The following is a 21,452-nucleotide window of genomic DNA, read 5'->3' as shown; positions in this document are numbered from 1 at the left end:
GTCCCCATATTTCAAGAAGGATGTGGAAGCATTGGAAAAGGTGCAGAGGAGATTTACTAGGATGTTGCCTGGTCTGGAGGAAAGGTCTTATGAGGAAAGGCTGAGAGACTTGGGTCTGTCCTCATTGGAAAGAAGAAGGCTAAGAGGGGATTTGATAGAGACATACAAGATGATCAGAGGATTAGCTAGGGTAGACAGTGAAAGTGTTTTTCCTAGGATGATGATGTCACCTTGTACAAGGGGGCATGTACACGTTAAATACACATTCACCTTGTACAAATTGAGGGGTGATAGATTTAAGACAGATATCAGAGGCAGGGTCTTTAAGCAGAGAGTGGTAAGGGCTTGGAATGCCCTGCCTGCTAATGTAGGTAACTCAGCCACATTAGGGCGATTTAAACAATCCTTGGATAAGCACATGGATGATGATGGGATAGTGTAGGGGGATGAGCTGAGAAAAGTTCACAGGTCGGCACAACATCGAGGGCCGAAGGGCCTGTTCTGCACTGTATTGTTCTATGTTCTATGTGTGCTTCTGAGAAGCAAGATGAATGGGAGGTTATGTTATTTCTTTTCAGCAGAATCTAAGAGAAATGATTTCTGGTCCATCCAATCAGCAAAGGTAGCATTTTGTGAGGAAGATCAAAAAAAAACATACTTAATAGAAAACTGAAACGACATTGTCAGAAAAAAAGATGTTGAGGTGATGCTATATTTTGTTACATCAGGAACAGGATTCTATAGCAACAAATAGAGAAAGAAATGATGTTCACACAGCTGTCTCTCAATCATTTGCTTTATAAAAGGGGTTTGTTTTATAGATTTGAAAGCTGTAAGGAAGAAATGCCTTCACGTGCCTTCTGGCCTAGTTTCAGTGTAAAAGCTAAAATCTCCATGCCTAAGTAAATTCATGTGTTGTAGAAAGTATTCAAAAGGGAGCCGTTTTAGTTGAAAAGGTAAATGTCAGGAATTTGTGTGAAGAAACCACAGTAGAATCTAAATGTTGTAACATGTTCATGGACAGTGTCTAAAATATTTTGAAAGCCAAGCCAACTTGATAAGAAAAATTAAACTTTTATTTCAATAGGGTAATTTAAATACACTTTCAGCTATATCTTTCAAATATAATTTTTACACAGGACAAAAAGGCAGTCTGGTTAGAGATGCATTCTGTTATTTAAAGGATAATGTTGAAAGTTGACACTTTCTACGTCAAGTTGTTTAATTTCCTTGTTCACCGACTGGGTTCGTCCAAAATATGGTTAATTTGATGTTTTCTAGTTGCAGTATTTCCAAAAACAAGCTGAAAATTAATGATAAATATTTGAATAATTCAAACGTTATGCTACTTTACTAGAAAACCATGACACACCTTTTAAATCTAATGATGAAAACTACAACTAGAAATCCTTGCTTTTTTCTTCATAGTTTCTCAAGAAGATTTTAACATTAAACATAAGCAATTTTGATAAACATTAATGCAGCCTTTGTTGGCTGAGGGAACATAGATGAGGATGGTGCTTCTTTTTTGGGGGGGTTGGTTTTACCCATGCATTTATCTTGAACTCCAAGGTTCTTAATAACTTGAAAAATAACAGAAGGTAATGTGATGCTTTGATGAGCAATACTAAAAATCACCCTGCAGGGAAATGAAATATCTAGTAACCTTTCGAACAGCAAGGTTCCATGCATGAGAGCTGTAGTTTTTATAATCCAGCAGATCTCAATCCAACCAAGATGTGAGATGTGCCAGGGGAAAGTGGTGATTTAGAGAACTCTCCATCCCAGCTTGAATAGTATCAATTATTTCAATGGTACAGATACAGGGTCTAGGATTACATACTGAGGGACCCCTTAAACTTTAGGTAGGCCATCACAGAGGCCTACTGGGAAAATGATACTGTCTGCCTCCTATATCCGGGAGCTAGAAATTGTGTAAAACCATTCTCCTGGTATTTTTGTCATGGAATGTACATTGTAAACATCATATGCAATTGCAATTGTATTAAGGCACCCCAGTGCCATTTGCTATATGGAAAGGATTTGAACTGTATTGCACTTTCAGTAATGTCCAATTTGAACTGTTAAAAAATGTAATTTTACAAATTGAAAGAATAAAACGTATTTTTGAGGAAATAAAATTTGTCAATTAACCAGGGATGGGCAGAGTGTTCAATGTCTGTTTTGATTGACTTACTTACAATGGTCAAGTTCTAGTTTTATAAAACTTCCCTCATGTGACATGGGTGTGGCTGGCTGGGTCCAGCATTTATTGCCCATCCCTAATTTTCCAGAGGGCAGTTGAGAGTCACCACATTGTTGTGGGTCTGGAGTCACATGTAGACCAGACTAGGTAAGGATGCCAGTTTCCTTCCCTAAAGGACATTAGTGAACCAGATGAGTTTTTTGACCATCGATTCATCATCAACATTAAGCTTTTAACTCCAGATATTTATTGAATTCAGATTCTACCATCTGCCATGCCACCATTTGAATACAAGTCCCCAGAACATCGGCTGAATTTCTGGATTAATAGCATAGTGATAATACCACTAGGCCATCGCTGAAAGTGAGACATTGGACAGGTCTGAAGGAAGGCCTTTTAGGAATTTGCAATGACAAGATTTACAATGTAAAAGGGTGGAGTTCGCTGTATTATCCGTATAACTAAGAAGTACTTGGAAGGTGACTTTAAAAATGCAGGACTGTTAAATACATGCCATTTGATAATGTTGTACATTAGTGTTCTGGAATAGGGAAGGAAGACACTGCCTGGGGTTTCCCTTTGAAACTCTATCTGTTTACACCTGCATGTACTGACTATAATTCAGTTGTGCTGTCCTCTACTTGTTACATGTAATTAAAAAATAACAATTGACGTAGCTATACAGTCCCCATGGAATCAAAGCCCATCAAGAAGCAATTGCTGTCAGAAGGGAGAGCAATGTGTAAGAGAATAAGTCACTGGAAAATCTAACAGAGCCATTACTCCCACTTACCACGCTTGTTAGATTTCTTCCCAGTTTGCTTCTTTGCTTTTTTGGCATCTTTCTCTTTCAAAGGATTTGCAGCAAATGGCTCATCTTTCATTTCTCTTTCTTCCTCAGGAAGAATTTCCTCCACAAGCTCCTACAGAGTGATCAAGACAAGCTATAGAACATAGAACATAGAACAATACAGTGCAGAACAGCCTGCTCAGCCCTCAATGTTGCGCCGACCTATTTGTAAATATAAGAATTGTAGAATAGAATCCCTACCATGTGGAAACAGGCCATTCAGCTCATTGAGTCCACATTGGCCCTCCGAAGAGCAGACCACCCAACCCCTTTAATCCCTGCATTTACCATGGTTAATTCACCTAAGTCTGCACATGCCTGGACATTATGGGCAATGTAACATTGCCAATACACCTAATCTGTACAACTTGGCACTGTGGGAAGAAATCGGAGTAAATCCATGCAGAAACAGGGAGAATATGCAAACTCTGCACAGACAGTCATCAAAGGGTGGAATCAAGCCCAGGTCCCTGGCACCAGCAGTGCTTAATACTGAGCTGCCATTCAGTCTCTCAGAAATACTTAAGTTTCAGTATTTAATTCTAAAAGAGGGAAAAGTCTTTGATAAAGGAGATCTCCACTGCATTCTGGAAGGCAAAGTAAGATCACTTGAAACTATCAATAGCATCTATTTCAAATGTCACAATTCTGTACTTAAACCAATGATGGGATCTTATATAAATTTATAGGACAGAAGCTCCTGTGGAAGCCCAGGTTTAAGTCCTACCTATTCCAGAGATGAGTAATAACATTTCTGAACAGATTGATTAGAACTTATCTAGATTTAAGGACACAAACAAACTTTATAAAGCTAATCTTTAGGTCTTTATATAGTATGTTGTGATAAAAGTCAATAAGTGATGTAATCTATAGATATTTGTCAAGACTTTCACTTATAATATGATTCATGAAACCCATTCCTAGCTCATGCTAACAATTCAGTAAGAAATATAGAGAATGCTGGAGAAACTCAGGTCTGGTAGCATCTTTGCTGAAAGTTAAAGTTTCAAGACTCATATGAGTTTTCAGTTCTGAAGAAATCATATCAAACTCAAAACACTAACTCCATTTCTCTCTCCACAGATACTGCCAACCTGCTGAGTTTCTCCAGCATTGCTTTTAGGTTCCCAGCACCAGCAGTAATTTACTTTTTCTGAGTTCCCAGACCGTTCACCCTTGTTGCTTTTCATGTTCAGCATCAAGATGTTACAGTGTTCCCGATTACTTCGAAATTCTTTCCTAACACAAGTGCACTGAGATACTAATAATGAAGGAATTAAAGTGATGGAGTGTATCAGAGGCAGATAGTAAGGTGTGCAGATGGCAATGAAAGAAATTGTTACAACATGGAGAGAAGGTACGAAAACACAGGCAAACCTACCAAGTGGGAGACAAATGTGAACACTTATACGAAAATAGTAAGCTATATTTCAACATTTGTTCACAACCAGAATATTAACAGAGGGAAAACTCTGTAAAGAAGGCAAAAGGTGACTCTCCACTGAAAGCTGTACCCCAATTCTCACCATCCTCACACTGGTTTTTCTTGAACATTTCTTATGTCTCTGTCTCCCTTCGCAGTAAACTTGGAGTTGATTACAAAGTTGTACCATCTCCATTAACACAATGTGGAGCCTCACGTGAAGTTGAGGAAAATGCTGTTGATGCCTGTACTGTTTACACTGCTATTAAACTTCTATGTGACTGCAGCTTTCCAGGCAGGAGTGGGTGACCTAGGTAACATTGCTCGTTATGCCACTCATTGATGCACCCCAAGAAACGGTGAAGCTAAGAAAGACAATGACATTGTCATTCACAAGAGTGAAAAGGAATAAATTGTCATGCGAATATGGCATGATAGCCAAATTATGGACGGTGTAGGGGGCCACTGACTGCACACATATGGATCTGCAGATCCCCCCAGGGCAATGAAGAAAGGTAAAGCAAATGCAGTTGAATATTTGGTGTGTGACTGTACAATACATGACCACTATCCTAGCAGCATGCAGTCTGCTGTAGTCACGTACTCCCACCATTCCTGGGCCTCTACACAGAACAAGGACACTCCCTGCATTACAAACATTCATGACCACCAGGATGAGAACATCAAGCTTTGCCTGGTACTGTTGCCAGGTTCCCAACTCTGGGAATTATCCTCCTTGGCTCTCATTCATATCAATCCTTTAGGGCTCCTTTACCTCCCTTTGAAAACAGAGGATCCTCTAGCCCTCCTCTAACCCCACGAACGAACCGAATCTGTGAAAAAGGCCATGAATTGAACACTGTCTCTTAGAACTTCATCACTCAAAATGTCAAAGGCCTCCAGTGTTTCATCCACAAGCACTCAGTGTTTCACTGTCTTGGTGCTCCATTTACCTTCTCTCCAAATCCAGCTTTGGCAGCCTATTTTCATTGTCTGTGGATCTTTCTAAGAGGGACAAACTGCTTCTTTGAATGTGCAGTGCCCCAGTAAGGTGAGGGATGCTGGGCTACACAAGGAAAGCATTCAAACTAAGAGCTGACCTAAGTCTACTTGCTGCCTGTCACAATGGGAGGATTGCAAATCACAACCACCAGATGCAAATAACTCTTTCGCCATTAAGTCTCCTAATACCTCAGTGCTGACACTTAGTTTTTTTTTGCCTTGGTACAGGGAGCTGAGAAAGACAAATGAGAAGACTGGAGGAAGAACCAGATAAAAACAATGACTGCAGATGCTGGAAACCAGATTCTGGATTAGTGGTGCTGGAAGAGCACAGCAGTTCAGGCAGCATCCGAGGAGCAGTAAAATCAGGATTCCCGATGAAGGGCTTTTGCCCGAAACGTCGATTTTACTGCTCCTCGGATGCTGCCTGAACTGCTGTGCTCTTCCAGCACCACTAATCCAGAATGGAGGAAGAACCAGCCAGTTTATTAAAAAAGGCGAGGATCAGGAGAGGGAATTGGGGAAAGTCTCCCGACTCAGCAGAGAGGCTGGGGCTGGCTTGATGTAACCAGGAGGTGATTTATTCTTTGTTCTTGTTGGTGCAAATACAACATCCCGACAACCACCCGAGAAGTGAGTTAAAGAATCCACAAAATGACAGAACGTAAAAGAAAGAACTGCAGATGTTGGAAATCTGAAACATAAACAGAAAATGCTGGAAAAACCCAGCAGGTCTGGCAATAGCTGCCTGACCTTTATGTGGTGACCAACACCCAGACTGTGGATTGACTACAACATGGTGAAGCTACTGAATTTACAGCTGACCATGGGCTTTCTAGAGTGACAGTACTTACTGCAGAGGAGCGACCATTGGTCGCTGAAAGCTTCCCAGTGGGCCATTTCACAATTGTTAATTTCCACCCTGCAGATACTTTCTCACCAATCTATTCATAGATATCCAGAGACGCCTCTGGAGAGGGTAATGACCAGGTGTGGCTTAACATACTGACAGATACGCTTACTTCCCTGGGTATTCCTCACAGTACGAAGTTAAAAACCACACCACACCAGGTTACAGTAGTGAAAAGCGACCCGGATCACCATGACTACGTTCATCGACCCTAAACACGAACGAACCGAATCTGTGAAAAAGGCCCTGAATTGAACACTGTCTCTTAGAACTTCATCACTCAAAATGTGGCCACTTGGTTTTCTTTGAGATTATTCTCTTGGCTAAAGGAAGGCGCTTTACCGAAGAACTAGAGTAAAAGAAACCTCACAGACTTTGTACTAAATATTACCCATTGTCAGAATCATTCATTTGCTAATCTATTATACACAGGGCATTGCATATTTAAAATCTATACATTACAGATCGATTCTGGACAGTGTTGGTCACATTTGGATGTCGCCCTCGCTAGTTTCGATCCTGTGCTAATTTGAACAAGTTTGAAAGCTCTTCACCGCCGGTAAATGTTCCCTCATGTGCCCGTGGAACTGGCTGCCTTGGTTCCTTACCGTATCATCTCTTCTGTCGGCCCTCTTGCCGCCGGCTGAAAGTAAAAGGCAGAAACATCTCACTGAGCAACACTGCAGCAAGAAAATGCGTTCTCAACGCCTCGGGGTTTCTGGAGTGCACGGTCCGGTTTACATTAGGCTTTGAATATCAAACGCTTCATCTCTTTCTGAATCTTGTCGCTTTTAACGGAGCTGTAAAGCTGGCGTTCATAAAGTGAAGGAAAGGATTTTGCCTTCACCTAGCGCCTGAAGTGGCGGGGTCTCCGCAGCATACTCAACTGCACGCCCACCCCTACCCCCCTGCAGCCTGATGAGCTACTTTGGGGAGTGCTGGGCTGTTGCTTGTCCTGGTGAAATGGTCATTCTATGGTGTGTTTGTTATTTGAGTGAGGGGCACGTATTGTGTTAAAGTAGTCAGGGTTCAGAATGGTCTTTCTGTCCCTGAGTCGAATTGCCTCAGAGCGAGCCCGGGCCCAGGGGTCCCCCGATACTGTACATTCCTTCTTTTACTTGCTCCTGTCTCTCAGCAATCTAGTTATTTCAAACTCTAAAGCATTACATCTGGAGTGTTTGCTTATTTCCAAACCTTGGGACCAATGATGCTCGAAATTTTACTTTGTCCACCTAGGCTTCTTTCAAAAATAGAAATCGCTGGAAAAACTCAGCAGGTCTGGCAGCATCTGTGGTCAGAAACCAGAGCTAATGTTTCGGGGTCCAGTTGACCCTTCCTCAGAACAGGTTTATTTCAATGTTTTTGAAGGTTAATTTTCCTTCATTGCTGTTTCTTGGAATCGACAAAGGCGATGGGCACTTAATGAACATGAATTTACTTCCAAATAACGGAAAGGAATTGAATTCATCTGAAACTTTGTGTCCAAAGAATAAACAGTGCAGACAAGTTTCTGGTTCTACCCGCGTCCTCCCCTCCCACCCCCCACCCCTTTCTCATCCTCTCCCTCACTCAGTCCCTCCTACTCTCCTCTCACACCTTGCCCCTCATCTCCCACACTTCCTCTCACATCTTCTCCCTCCCCAAAACACCCTCTTCCCTTCACCCTCTCTGCCACTCTCACTTCTTCACGCTCTATTCCCGTTAATATCTTTCTCATTCCGACTTCCTTTATAACTCACACTCATCTGTTTGTTGCCCGTGTGGTGGGGATGGAGGGAGGGATGAGTGAGTGTGAGAATGTGAGGGAGCTGGTGTGTGCAAGAGAGTGTGAAGGGTGGAGGGTGAATGTACCCCTCCAGCCCCACAGTTTCTCCCTGACACAAACACATATATACTCCTGTGTATACATACCTCTGTGTCGTTCCTACCCCTCCCCCACACATATACGTTTTTGCGTACGTATATCTCTGTGTAGCTCCGACCGCATTCCCCTCACACACATACACTCCTGTATACACATACCTCTGTGTCGCTCCTACACCCCCCACACATATATACTTCTGTATACATGTACCTTTGTCTATCTCCCACCCAAACACACACAGCTCGTCTATACACACCTCTGCTTCTCATTATTTGGGATCGGATCCTCCCATTGGCATCTTTGTGAGCTGGGTCAAGACTAGTTAGGAGCTTCATGACGTTCTCCCGTCCCTCCGATGTTAACTCACCAACAGCAGCGGGTCTTGCAATGTCTTTCATAAACGAGCAGAAAATATAGAAAGGCGTTACATGTAAACTCTAAAAGACAGTATTCAGTAATTAGCATTTGTAAAAAGAAAATACTCAGCATCCCCCGAGATTAATTAATTCATCTCTGCTCAATGGGTACAGAATTCGTTCATTCCAAGACTTCTTTCACATTGAGCGATTCGAATTAAATTTTTATTAAAAAATAACCAAATAATGCGAGGTTTTGTAGGGGACTCACCCTGGTGGCGCTGCATTGGGTCAGAAATCACGGGGTTCGATTGTACATGATGGGTCACAGCCAGAAGGATGAGGAGAAGCCCGGAGAAGACATGAAGACTCATGGTGGCTAATGCCTTTCCCTTTGGTTTATCCCAAGTTCTGTAAGCACCTTCTTACCAAGGCTTGTCAGGTCTCGTCTCAGTCTCCTCTATTCTACCCAGACCCCCAATATTTAAACTCTTTGGCTCATCATTCACACATCCACAGAAGGGAAGAAAAAAACTCAAATCGGATGCATTTTCCAAATCTGTACCTTGACATTTGGCGACGTGTCTTTGCTGAATCTGTGGTTGGCTTTGTAACATATTGCAAGTGTAGCTCCCGCGTCACACCTCTTGTCTGGTTGAGAGCAAACACATTAAATCTGCGTTATCGCTGCTTGAACAGGGCAATCTCACAAACATTGGGTAAACTGACTCGGCAAAGGAGGGAGATCAGCGCTGGCCGCCCTCACATTGAGAGCTATCTGCACGAATTGTCTCCACCGTGTATTGTTAATGTCTGAAGCTAATTACAAAGTTGTCCTCGAACTTTTTCGGTTGACGTTAGTGGTTGGCATAGCAAGTGAGAGAAGACAGCAGAATAAATAGCAAACCTCAATAGATACCGTTTACCCATCTGATGGAAATTAAACCAGAAGTGAAGATGAAAAAGGTGCTGGCTGCATGCGAATTAGCAAATGTTTGTAATAACCGGGATCACTGTATTGTGATACTGGAGCAATGGGATTTTGAACGTCATACCAAAGCGCGCCTATCAATATTAATTTTACTGGAATTACATCATAAAACAGGGAAAATATTTTTTTTATATACGTGGAGGAAGTCGAACGGGGAACTTAAATGCATTAAATCAGTTCAATATAAAAAGGGAAAAGATGTATTTAACGAATTCAAATCTCAATTCGTGGCAATTGGCAGGTTGGGGATTCATATTTGCACTTATTGTCATGTGTCAAAAGCAAGATAACTCATGATGCTGCGAGGTGTAACTTGATGGTCCTTTTGAGAGTGTTTCTCAAAACGAATGGTTTGTCTCTCACCTTAGACTCACTCCTCGTGTCTGTTCCCGCTCGTTTCCGAACATCTTTTTGACCAGTGAGTGAAAGAAAGACACGAACAGCACTGCAACATCTGCACGAAGTGACCTGAGCACATTGGACATCTCTTGCAGAGTAACCAATGCAGAGAAGGCACTGCCGCCAAGGTGTCATAGCCACCCCTCCCCACCTCCCTGATAGCAACCAGACAGTTAAGAGACAGACCAGCGATCAGGAGAATATATACATGTATGAACCCAACCAGTTTGCAAATAGTTGAGATGAAATTGGAAGGAGATGGCTAATGATGCAGACTGGGGCAAGGAAGAAGTTATGTTTAATAGGTTAGGTTAAGTGCACAAAGCAATCGATTTGTGATTCCACTTTCAGTGATGTTAAAAAGGTTTTTGCATTGAACTTCTTGGTATATGTTGCTGAGATTAAAAGGTGACGTTGCCTAGTCCTATACAGCTACTTTCTCATTGGAGATAGACAACTGGTGGTGGTTTAACCTGAGGGTCACCATACCTCAAGCAAGAGGACAGATTGAGAAGGAGAATCCCTCATAGTAACCTCAGCCACTGTTGGCATCATTCTACATTGTAAATCAGCAATCCGACCAACTGAGCTGTTATGAAACCCAATTGGATGTGCCTGGTTGGCAGTATAATGAATCACAGGGGAATGACAGATAGTTGTGAATTAACACATGAGGAACCTTTCGGGAAAGCCCATTGCCCAGGCAGTGCCCACAATTTTCAAAGAAGAATCGCTGGAGTCAAAACATTAAATTTGCTTTCTCTCCATAGATGCTGCGAGACCGCCTGAATTTCTCCTGCCATTTCAATTTTTGCTCTGCGATTTTCCTGATGGTTTCAACAGAAAGGAATGAATTTGAGATCATTGCAGTTTCAATGTGTCATTCACCCCTTTCAGCTTGTGAGATGGTGGAATTTGACTGTTGACTTGCCCGACATCACAGTGGTGAGAATGTTTCAGAAAGGACATGACTGTGGAGGGTTTTAGAAGCTCATGACCTTGTGAATACTGGGCACAGAGCAGCTTATCACATTTACTTGACTTTTGCAGCAATTACAATGTGACTGATCAAATCAGCTAGAGGTCTTAAAAGATGAGGTAGAGTCATAGAGTCATAGAGATGTACAGCATGGAAACAGACCCTTAGATCCAACCTGTCTTTGCCGACCAGATATCCCAACCCAATCTAGTCCCAATCAGCACCCGGCCCATATCCCTCCAAACCCTTCCTATTCATATACCCACCCAAATGCCTCTTAAATGCTGCAATTGTATCAGCCTCCACCACTTCCTCTGGCAGCTCATTCCATACACGTACCACTCTCTGCGTGAAAAAGTTGCCGCTTAGGTCTCTTTTATATCTTTCCCCTCTCACCCTAAACCTATGCCCTCTAGTTTTTGGCTCTCTGACCGCAGGGAAAAAACTTTGCCTATTTACCCTATCCATGCCCCTCATAATTTTGCAAACCTCTATAAGGTCACCCCTCAGCCTTTGATGCTCCAGGGAAAACAGCCCCAGCCTGTTCAGCCTCTTCCTGTAGCTCAAATCCTCCAACCCTGGCAACATCCTTGTAAATCTTTTCTGAACCCTTTCAAGTTTCACAATATCTTTCCGATAGGAAAAAGACCAGAACTGCATGCAATATTCCAACAGTGGCCTAACCAATGTCCTGTACAGCCGCAACATGACCTCCCAACTCCTGTACTCAATACTCTGACCAACAAAGGAAAGCATACCAAATGCTTCCCTCACAATCCTATCTATCTGCGACTCCACTTTCAAGGAGCTATGAACCTGCACTCCAGGGTCTCTTTGTTCAGCAACACTCACTAGGACCTTACCATTAAGTGTATAAGTCCTGCTAAGATTTGCTTTCCCAAAATGCAGCACCTCGCATTTATCTGAATTCAACTCCATCTGCCACTTCCCAGTGGATGATAAAAGTATAGCAAAGTAATGAAATGGGATAACATCATAAATCCCCCAGTGAATTGGTATTTATCCACAAGGAGTTGTGATGCCCTGTTTAAAATGAAGCCAGATTTTGATAAGTAACTGGATTCTGAAACTGGGAGGAAGGCAGCTTGGTTCACTTTCAGATTTCCATGATGCAAAGAACAAAATGGAATTCAAGGGAGATAAGAGACAGGACAGTGTTCTTTTTTAAACAAAAGCAAAGTACAATTAATACAGGAAATCTGAGCTAAAAACAGAAAGTGCTGAAGGACTAAATAGGTCTGTCAGCCTCTGTGAAAAGTGAAACAGAATTAATGTTTCTGAATCCAAAATTGTGTCCTTCTGAAATGAAGGTTATATTAGTTTCATAGGAACATACAAATTATGAAGAGAAGTAGACCATTCGACTTCTGGAATCTACTCCATCATTTAATAAGATTGTGGCTCATCCAGTTATAATCACATATCCACTTTCCTACCTACCCTGATAATCTTTCACAATTTTGCTTCACAAGCATCTGTCCACCTCTGCTTTAAAAACGTTCAGAGATTCTGCCTCCACTATAATTTCAGGAAGAGAGTAGGAAAAGACTCAATCCCTGAGAGAAAACATTTTGCCTTGTCCCTGCTCAAAATGGGCAGCCCCTTATTATTAAACAGCAACATCCAATTAACTCGAAATGCTATCTCTGCTTCCCTCTCCAAAGATGCTGCCAGGCCTGCTGAGTTTGTCCAGCACTTTCTGTTTTTATTTTAGGAAAGTGATTTTTGCCAGTCCTTTGTCAGAATGACTTTTACGATGTGGGGTTGAGTGATTAGATCAGCTCATTGACCTAAAACATGACCTCGGCTTTTTTTTTGTAGATGCTGCCTGATCTGCTCAGTATTTCCACCATTTTCTTCCCTTTTCTTATGGATTTCCAGCATCTGCAGTACTTGGGCTTTATGAATTCCAGTTTACTGCTGGATTTTGAAACTTGTGCCAGAATGAAAGATTGTTAGAGGAGCCAACAGCTTCTTGTTCATTCCAAGGGCCAATTTATGCTCATAAAGTGGAATAATTACAATTCAAGAAACATTGATGAACATTTTGTTGCACCTCACCTGAGCCCCAAACACTTCTTACTTGGGAATTCAGAAAATGGGTTGGGATATCTGGTCGGCATGGACGGGTTGGACCGAAGGGTCTGTTTCCATGCTGTACATCTCTATGACTCTATGACTCATTTCGAAATTCACTGGCCCAGGCTGGTTCTGTAGACAATCTGATTTCTATGTCACTATTTTGACACGTGGTGAGGTAAGGTGAAGGTGGCCTCAAGTCCAACTAAAGATCAGAGTGGTGCTGGAAAAGCACAGTAGCTCAGGCAGCGTCCGAGGAGCAGGAAAATTGACGTTTCGGGCAAAAGCCCTTCGTAAGCCATTTCCCGAAACATTGATTTTCCTGCTCCTCGGATGCTGCCTGACCTGCTGTGCTTTTCCAGCACCACTCTAATCTTGACTCTAATCTCCAGCATCTGCAGTACCTACTTTTGCCTCAATTCGAATCAACTATGCCAACATTTTATAAGACAAAAGCATGAATATTCAAGTGTGTTGCAGTTTTCTCATTACCACCTGTGCACTTTTAAAGCCAATGTTTGGCACTGCCTAATCGCTACTTTATGATTTATTCAGTCTTCTCTTAAAGCTGAGGAGATCCTGCATCACACCTACACATAGTATTTTTTTCAACAGATCACATCTCATTACTATTGTTTGAGTATTCAAAGTATTATATTAATCTTGAAGATATAATTTCCTTTGTGAGACACCCCTTTCAGTAATGTCCTAAAGTAACCAGGTTATATTGACACGGCCATCTTACAGGAATCAGGCACCTGCAGAGAGCACTTTATGTTTACACACTTGCTGCCTGTGTTCCATCTTGCGCAATATTAATTTAAGGTGAAATTCAAAACATTTTCAAACATTCATTTATTACCGCAACTGGATGAAATAAAATTGTTGTAAGGTTACTACTTTTCTCTCTAAGAGCCATTGAATAACTTCAGATCAAAATGGTTTTGCATTGAGGAGAAACACAAATTTAATTGAATTTCCTGCCTCCAACTATGCCTCCTGATGAAATATAAATTTGGATGGATAATTCTCTGTGCCTTTATCCAAAGCATTAAATACACTGGGAGGAACTGAGGATCTAGAAAAGGATTTGTGTAGTTATACAATCGTCACATCCGATCAATCACAGCCTGTCCCTTCTATTCCCACTCTCTGTCCTGTACATTCTAACAACTTTCAACGCATCTTGCAAAGTGGCTTCCAATTCAACACCCATTTTTTCTAATAATATCTTTTGTGGAACTCTGTCAAATATCTTTAAACCCCATAAAAATAAATACTGATAGGTGTGAAAGGCAAATACCTCATCTAATTTGTCCTTTCATGAAAGTCTATGGTCATCTTGCCACATTATTTAACTATTTCATTGGGTTTTTATTTCAACTGTCCTATGCAGAAGCATGTTTAAGATATCAAGCATGCACTGTGTGAGGAAGTGTTCTGACATCTATTCTGAAATTGCTTTTTAACTGCATTGTGTTTGTATCCTTGGCTTGCCATCTATGCGTTGGCTTGACATATTGTCCTGTGCTATATTTTCTTAGTATCTTATAAAACAAAGAACCGTGGATGTTGACGGTCTGAAATACATAAAAACAGATATTGCTGCAGAAACTCAGCAATTCTAGCTGCACCTGTGAAGAGAAACCAGGGTTAACTTTTCCAGTCCAGTGACCTTTCTTTAGAACTATTCTGCTACGACCAATCCATTCTCCTATTTCTATATTGTTCAGACGTGGCATTGGGAGTAAACATGAGATTACAATCTTTGAGAACCTACTTTTCAATTTATTTCCTAGCTCCATATATTCTGCTTTCAGGAACTCAACTTTGTTTTTATTTAAATTATTAGCACTGAAATGCGCCATACCATCTCCCTCCCCCATCCCATGCCTTGCAGCTGTTCGGTGACATCCTTGCACTAGGGAAGTAACATACCATCCTGGTGCCATTCTGTGGCCACAGAAACATTCACCTGTCTCACTTACAATAGCATCCTTCAGTTTTCTCCCATTTCTTTTTCTCATCCCCTGTGCAGATGAGACACAAATATAGGATAATGAAGAAGGCATTTGGTATGCTTTCCTTTATTGGTCAGAGCATTGAGTATAGGAGTTGGGAGGTCATGTTGCAGCTGTACAGGACATTGGTTAGGCTACTTTTGGAATATTTTGGTCTCCCTTTTATCAGAAGGATGTTGTGAAGCTTGAAAGGGTTCAGAAAAGATTTACAAGAATGTTGCCAAGGTTGGAGGATTTGAGCTATAGGGAGAAGTTGAATAGGCTGGGGCTGTTTTCCCTGGAGCATCAGAGACTGAGGGGTGGCCTTATAGAGGTTTATAAAATCACGATAGGGTAAATAGGCAAGGTCTTTTCCCTGTGGCGGGAGGAGGGGAGGCATCCAAAACCAGAGGGCATCGGTTTAGGGTGAGAGGGGAAAGATATAAACGAGACCTAAGGGGCAACTTTTTTTTGCACAGAGGGTGTTGCTTGTGTAGAATCGGCTGCCAGAGGAAGTGGTAGAAGCTGGTACAATTACAACATTTAAAAGGCATCTGAATGGGTATATGAATAGGAAGGGTTTGGAGGAATATGGGCCAAATGCTAGCAAGTGGGACTAGATTGGGTTGGGATAGCTGGTCAGCATGGACGAGTTGGGCCGAAGGGTCTGTTTCCATGCTATACATCTTTATGACTCTATGACTCTATCTGGTGTCATTGTCTCAGCTCTCATTGTGTTCCCCTGAGAAACCTCAGCAGGCCTGGCAATGGAACAAATGCTTCAATTCTTCTATGAGTGGCATGTCACAGGGATCATTGCTGGTACCTCAGCTGTTCATAATTTACATAAATGACTTTCACAAAGGGATAGAAGACATGATTGCTCACAACAAAGGTCGGGGGGTAAGTTCTGAAGAGGACACATGGAGGTTACAAAAGGTGAAGTGTGTGGGTAAAGATGTGGCAAATGGACCATAATGTGGAAAAATGAGAAATTGTCCATTTTTGTGAGAGGAATGATAAAGAAGCATATTATCTAAATGGCGAGATTACAAAGCTCTGAGATACAGAGGGACATGACTGTCTTCATGTGTTAATTGCAAAAGGTTGGCTGACAGGTTGAACAAGTACTTAAGAAAACTAAGAGAATGTTATCATTTATCACAAGGGTAATTCTATACAAATGTTGAGAGATTCTGCTTGAGTTATACAGGGCACTAACAAGACCATACTGTACACAGTACTGGTCATCTTTTTAAGGAAGGATGTAGATGCAATAGAAATAATTCAGAGAAGATTTACGGCTGATTATCTTAGGAGGAACGTTTGGACAGACTAGGCTTGGAGTTTAGAAGAATAAGAGTCAATTTGATTGAAACGTATGAAATCCTGAAACAAAACAAACAGAAGTTGCTAGAAAAGCTCAGCAAGTCTGGCAGTATCTGTGGAGAAAAATCAGAGTTAGCATCTCGGGTCTGGTGACCCTTCCTCAGAATTGGACCCAAAACGTTAACTCTGACTTCTCTCCACAGATGCTGCCAGACCTGCTGAGCTTTTCCAGTAGTTTCTGTTTTTGTTTCTGATTTACAGCATCCGTAGTTCTTTCAGTTGAAATCCTGAAAGGTCTTGACGGGGTAGATGTGGAGAAGATTTCTCCTCGTCTGGAAGAATCTGGAACTCAGTGTCACTGTTTAAAAATCAAGGGTCAACTATTTTAAACAGAGATTAGACAAAATCGTTTCTCTCAAAGGTTTGTGAGTCTTTGTAAGTCTGTCACTGAAAGGGTGATGGAAGCAGAGAACTTGAATATTATTAAGGCAGAAGTTGATAAATACTTGGGCCTATTGTAGGTATAGTGTATTTTTGGCAGTACAAGATTTGATGGGCCAAAAGGCTTCTTCTCTACTGTATGATTCCATGATTCTTGTTAAGGAAGCAGTGAAAGGTTATATGGGGGCAGGTGGATTTCAGTTTACAATCAGATTAACCATGACCTTATGGAATGGACTTCTCCTGCTCTGGATTCATATTTTCATAAAAATCCGTGTAAAACGTCCATTTGCCACTGCTTCTCTATTTTTCCAATAACTTGTTATGAAAAACTTCCACACAGTGTTCTATGTGGATTCAACTCAAGGTCTTATTCACTCCTCGCTTTTGCATTCTTTGCTTCTGGATATGTTTTAAGTCCTTAACTACTTGCGCTGGCACTTTTAGAGATCCAGATGTGGGTACAGTAAGATCCTTGTCTTCCTCTACACTGATATGCTAGAAGACAAAGCATATTTGCCCTCTTTGTATCTACATATAAATGTATTACTTCACATTATTTTACAGGAGGAGAATGTCAGTCCCACAAGCTTGTGATTGACCTTGTTTTCCTTTACTGGTTCTAGCAGTACCTGAGCTGTTGGAACTATTTTAATAACGTTGCTTTCTTGGTGCTATTTTAGGAGCTTAGTTGCTACCTGTTAGAATTCCTTTTCATTCGCTGGCCTATTGCGCAGGAAATATTTCAAACACAAATTCTTGATCTGGCAGAAATGAATTCCCCAAGAACTCAGCATCTCAAAGTTCCTGGAATAATAACCATTAGCCAGGTCTAATAGCACATTGGAGAACAAATGGTCTGCCATTAAGTAAGAACATGTGAAGCAAAATACTCCATATGCCAGAAACTTGAAATAATAATAAATAAATGTTGAAAACCACTCAACAGCATTGGTGGAGTTTGAAATTCAATTAATTTTAAAATAGTTATGGAAAAGTATAAGCCTTCCATAAAAGTGAATGTTCTTAATTGGAGTAAAGCACATTTTAATGACATAGGACAAGAAAGGATTGCACGGTGGCTCAGACTTAGCACTGCTGCCTCACAGCGCCAGGGACCCGGGTTTGAGCCCAGCCTCAGGCAACTGTCTGTGTGGAGTTTGCGCATTCTCCCCATGTCTGTGTGGGTTTTGTCCGGGTATTCCGGTTTCCTCCTACAGTCCAAAGATATCCAAGTTAGGTGGATTGGTCAGGCTTAATTGCCCATAGTTAAGAAGGATGTGTAGGTCAATGGACTAGCCATGGGAAATGCAGGGTTACAGGGATAGTGGATCTGGGTGGGATGCTCTTCAGAGGGTTGAAGTGGATGTGATGGGCCTAATGGCCTGCTTCCACACTTTAGGCATTCTATGAACTTTCAAAAGTCAATTGGAGTAAGCTGTTTGCAGGTAAAGCGACAATGGATAAGTGGGAGGCTTTCAAAAGTGAGATAACGAAAGTCCAGAGGCATTGCATTCCTATTAGAGTGAAAGGTAATGTTGGTAGGAGTAAGGAACAATGCATGAATAAAGATATTGAAATTTTAGTCAAGAATAAGAAAGAATCATATATTAGATACAGATAACTGGGATCAAATTAATCTCTTGAAGTGGATAAAGAGCGTAGGGGCATTCTAGAGAGGGAAATCAAGAGGGGGCATGAGTAGCCTTGACAGCTAAGGTTACAGATAATCCAAAGAAGTTCTACAAGTACATTAAGAGCAAAAGAGCTATTAAACAGACAATAGGTCCCTTAAAGATCAATGCGTTGAACCTCAGGTACCGGGAGGGATACTAAACTGTATCAGATTTCAGTGCTGAAAAAGAAATAAAGGCTAGAAAACTTGGAGAAATAAATTTTAATGTTTTGAAAACAGTTCACATTGCAGAAGAGAAAGTGCTGGAGATCTTAGAAAACATAAAGGTGGATAAACTTCCAGGACCTGATCAAGAATACATAATGGAAATAGGGGGTTTGGTGATGTGGCGCAATGAGAACAACCTCTCTCTTAACACCAGCAAAACTAAAGAACTGATCATTGACTTTAGCACGAAAGGAGGAGAACATGACCCCATCTACATCAATGGTACTGAGGTTGAGAGAGTGGAGAGCATCATGCTCCTCTGAGTAACGATAACTGATAACCTGTCCTGGGCTTTCCATGTAGTCGTGTTGGTCAAGAAGACACAACGATATCTCTTCTTCCTCAAAGTTAAAAATCATACAGCACCAGGTTATAGTCCAACAGGTTTAATTGGAAGCACACTAGCTTTCGGAGCGACGCTCCTTCATCAGGTGATAGTCACTATCACCTGATGAAGGAGAGTCACTCCGAAAGCTAGTGTACTTCCAATTAAACCTGTTGGACTATAACCTGGCGTTGTGTGATTTTTAACTTTGTACACCCCAGCCCAACACCGGCATCTCCAAATCATGTCTTCTTCCTCAGGCGACTTCAGAAATTTGGCATGTCCATAAGGATCCTCAACAACTTCGACAGATGCACAACTGAAAGCATACTGTCCAGGTGCATAATAGCCAGGCTTGGCAACCGCTGTGTCCAGCATCAGAGGAAACTGTAGAGGAGGTTTGTGCAGCCCAGGCCATCATGGGTGCCAACCTTCCATCCATGGACTCCATTTACATGGCTCGCAGCTGCCACGGAAAAGCTGCCAACATCATTAAAGACCCATTGCACCCCAGTAATGATCTCCTACAACCTCTTCCATCAGGCAGAAGATACAGAAGCCTGAACACATGCATCAACAGGTTCAGGGACAGCTTCTTCCCCGGCCATTATTAGACGATGGATTGGACTCTCTAGTTTCAAATAATGCTGACCTTGTATGCCCTGTACAATGTTACCTGCAAGCCACTGTCTAAATCTGTTGTTCTGTACATTCTTGTTTATTATGGCCTGCCTCTGCTACTTGTAAACAAAACCTTTTGCTGTACTTTGATACAAGTGACAACAAATAAATCAATCAGTCAAAGTGTATCCCAGGATCTTGTATGAAGTTAGGGAAGAAATTGCAGAGCCTCCAGCAGAAATATTTGTGTCATATATAACCATGGGTGAGTTGCTGAATGACTGTTGGGTGGCTAACATTGTGCCTTTATTTAAGAAAGGACAAGGCAAGGTACTGTAGACCTGTGAACCTGACATTGGTGGTGAGTAAGTTGGTGGCAATTCTGAAAGATAGAATCTACGTGCATTTGGAGAGGCAGGGGCTGATTAGAAATCGTCAGCATGGTTTTGTGCAAGGGAAATCATGTCTCACAAACCTGACTGAATGTTTTGAAGAAGTTACCAAAATAATTAATGAGGACAGAGCAATAGACGTTGCACATTGATAAGAGTACATTAATAAACACTTTGACAAGGTAGACTAATGAGTAAAATTAGATTACATGGGATTCAGGGTGAGCTTGCCAATTGGATACAAAATTGGCTTGATGGTAGGAGACAGTGGTGGTGGAGGGGTTGCTTTTTAGACTGGAGATCTTTGGCCAGTGGTGTTCCACAGGGATCGGTATAGGTTTGTTAATTATATAAATGCTTTTGATGAGAGGAAAGGAGGCATGGCTAGTAAGTTTGCAGATGACACTAAGATTAGTGGTATGTCGACACAGAAGAAGGTTGCCTGAGATTACAAAGCGATCTTGATCAATTGGTTCAAGGAGTGGCAGATAGAGTTTAATTTGGATAAATGCAAGGTATTGCATTTTGTTAAAACAAACAAGGGCAATACTTGGACAATTAATGGTCAGGCCCAGGGTAGTGTTGTCAAACAGAGAGACCTAGGGGTTAGGTACATAATTCTGTGAAATTTACACCAAAGGTAGACAGAGTGGTTAAGAAGGTGTTTCGCATGCTTGGCTCCCTTGCTCAAACCCATGAGTATAGGAGTTGGGACGTCATGTGGAGGTTGTATAGGACTTTGGTGAGTCCTCTTCTGGAGTACTGTGTGTAGTTCTGGTTGCTCTGTTGTAGGAAGGATATTATTAAATTGGAGATGGTTCAGAAAATCTTTATCACAATGTTGCCAGGAATGAAAGGTTTGAGTTATAAAGGGAGGCTGGATAGTCTGGGACCTTTTTCACTGGAGTGTGGAAAGTTGTGGGGTGACCTTGTAGAGGTTTATTAAATCATCAGGGGCATGGATAAAGTGAATAGCAAATGTCTTTTCCTTAGCATGGGGGAGTTCAAAATTAGGGACATATTTTTAAGGTGAGAGGAGAAAGTATTGAAAAGGACATGAAGGGTAACTTTTTTTACAGAAAGAATGGTTCATATGTAGAATGAACCACCAGAGAAAGTTGCATTCGTGGGCACAGTTACAACATTAAAAAGACAGTTGGACAGGTACATGAATTGGAAAGGCTGGAAGGGTATGGGCCAAACGCAGGCAAGTGGGACTAGTTTAATTGTTGGTGTGGACTAGTTGGACTGAAGGGTCTGTTTCCATGCTGTGTGAATCGGTGATTCTATTACGCTATAACTCACCAAAATCAATGATAAATTGCAGTGTCCAACAAAGTGCGTGGCTAGGATTTGCAATT

General features: G+C 41.6%; 1 protein-coding gene across 1 annotated transcript; it reads right to left on the bottom strand.

Annotated features, from left to right (window-relative positions):
• Positions 1 to 1,060: 1,060 nt before the first annotated feature.
• Positions 1,061 to 9,053, bottom strand: urp2 (urotensin II-related peptide). The gene is made up of 5 exons (XM_072585552.1): positions 8,883 to 9,053; positions 8,512 to 8,646; positions 7,000 to 7,034; positions 3,000 to 3,129; positions 1,061 to 1,303 (listed from the first exon to the last, which is right to left on the bottom strand). Exons 1-5 carry the CDS (start codon positions 8,983 to 8,985, stop codon positions 1,278 to 1,280), a joined length of 429 nt encoding a protein of 142 aa, XP_072441653.1. The 5' UTR covers positions 8,986 to 9,053; the 3' UTR covers positions 1,061 to 1,277.
• Positions 9,054 to 21,452: the final 12,399 nt, after the last annotated feature.

This window comes from Chiloscyllium punctatum, chromosome 15, assembly GCF_047496795.1.
Source record: "Chiloscyllium punctatum isolate Juve2018m chromosome 15, sChiPun1.3, whole genome shotgun sequence".
Classification (NCBI taxonomy): Eukaryota; Metazoa; Chordata; class Chondrichthyes; order Orectolobiformes; family Hemiscylliidae; genus Chiloscyllium; species Chiloscyllium punctatum.
Note: the sequence above shows the minus strand (reverse complement) of the source record. Positions and strands in the feature narration are given on the sequence as shown.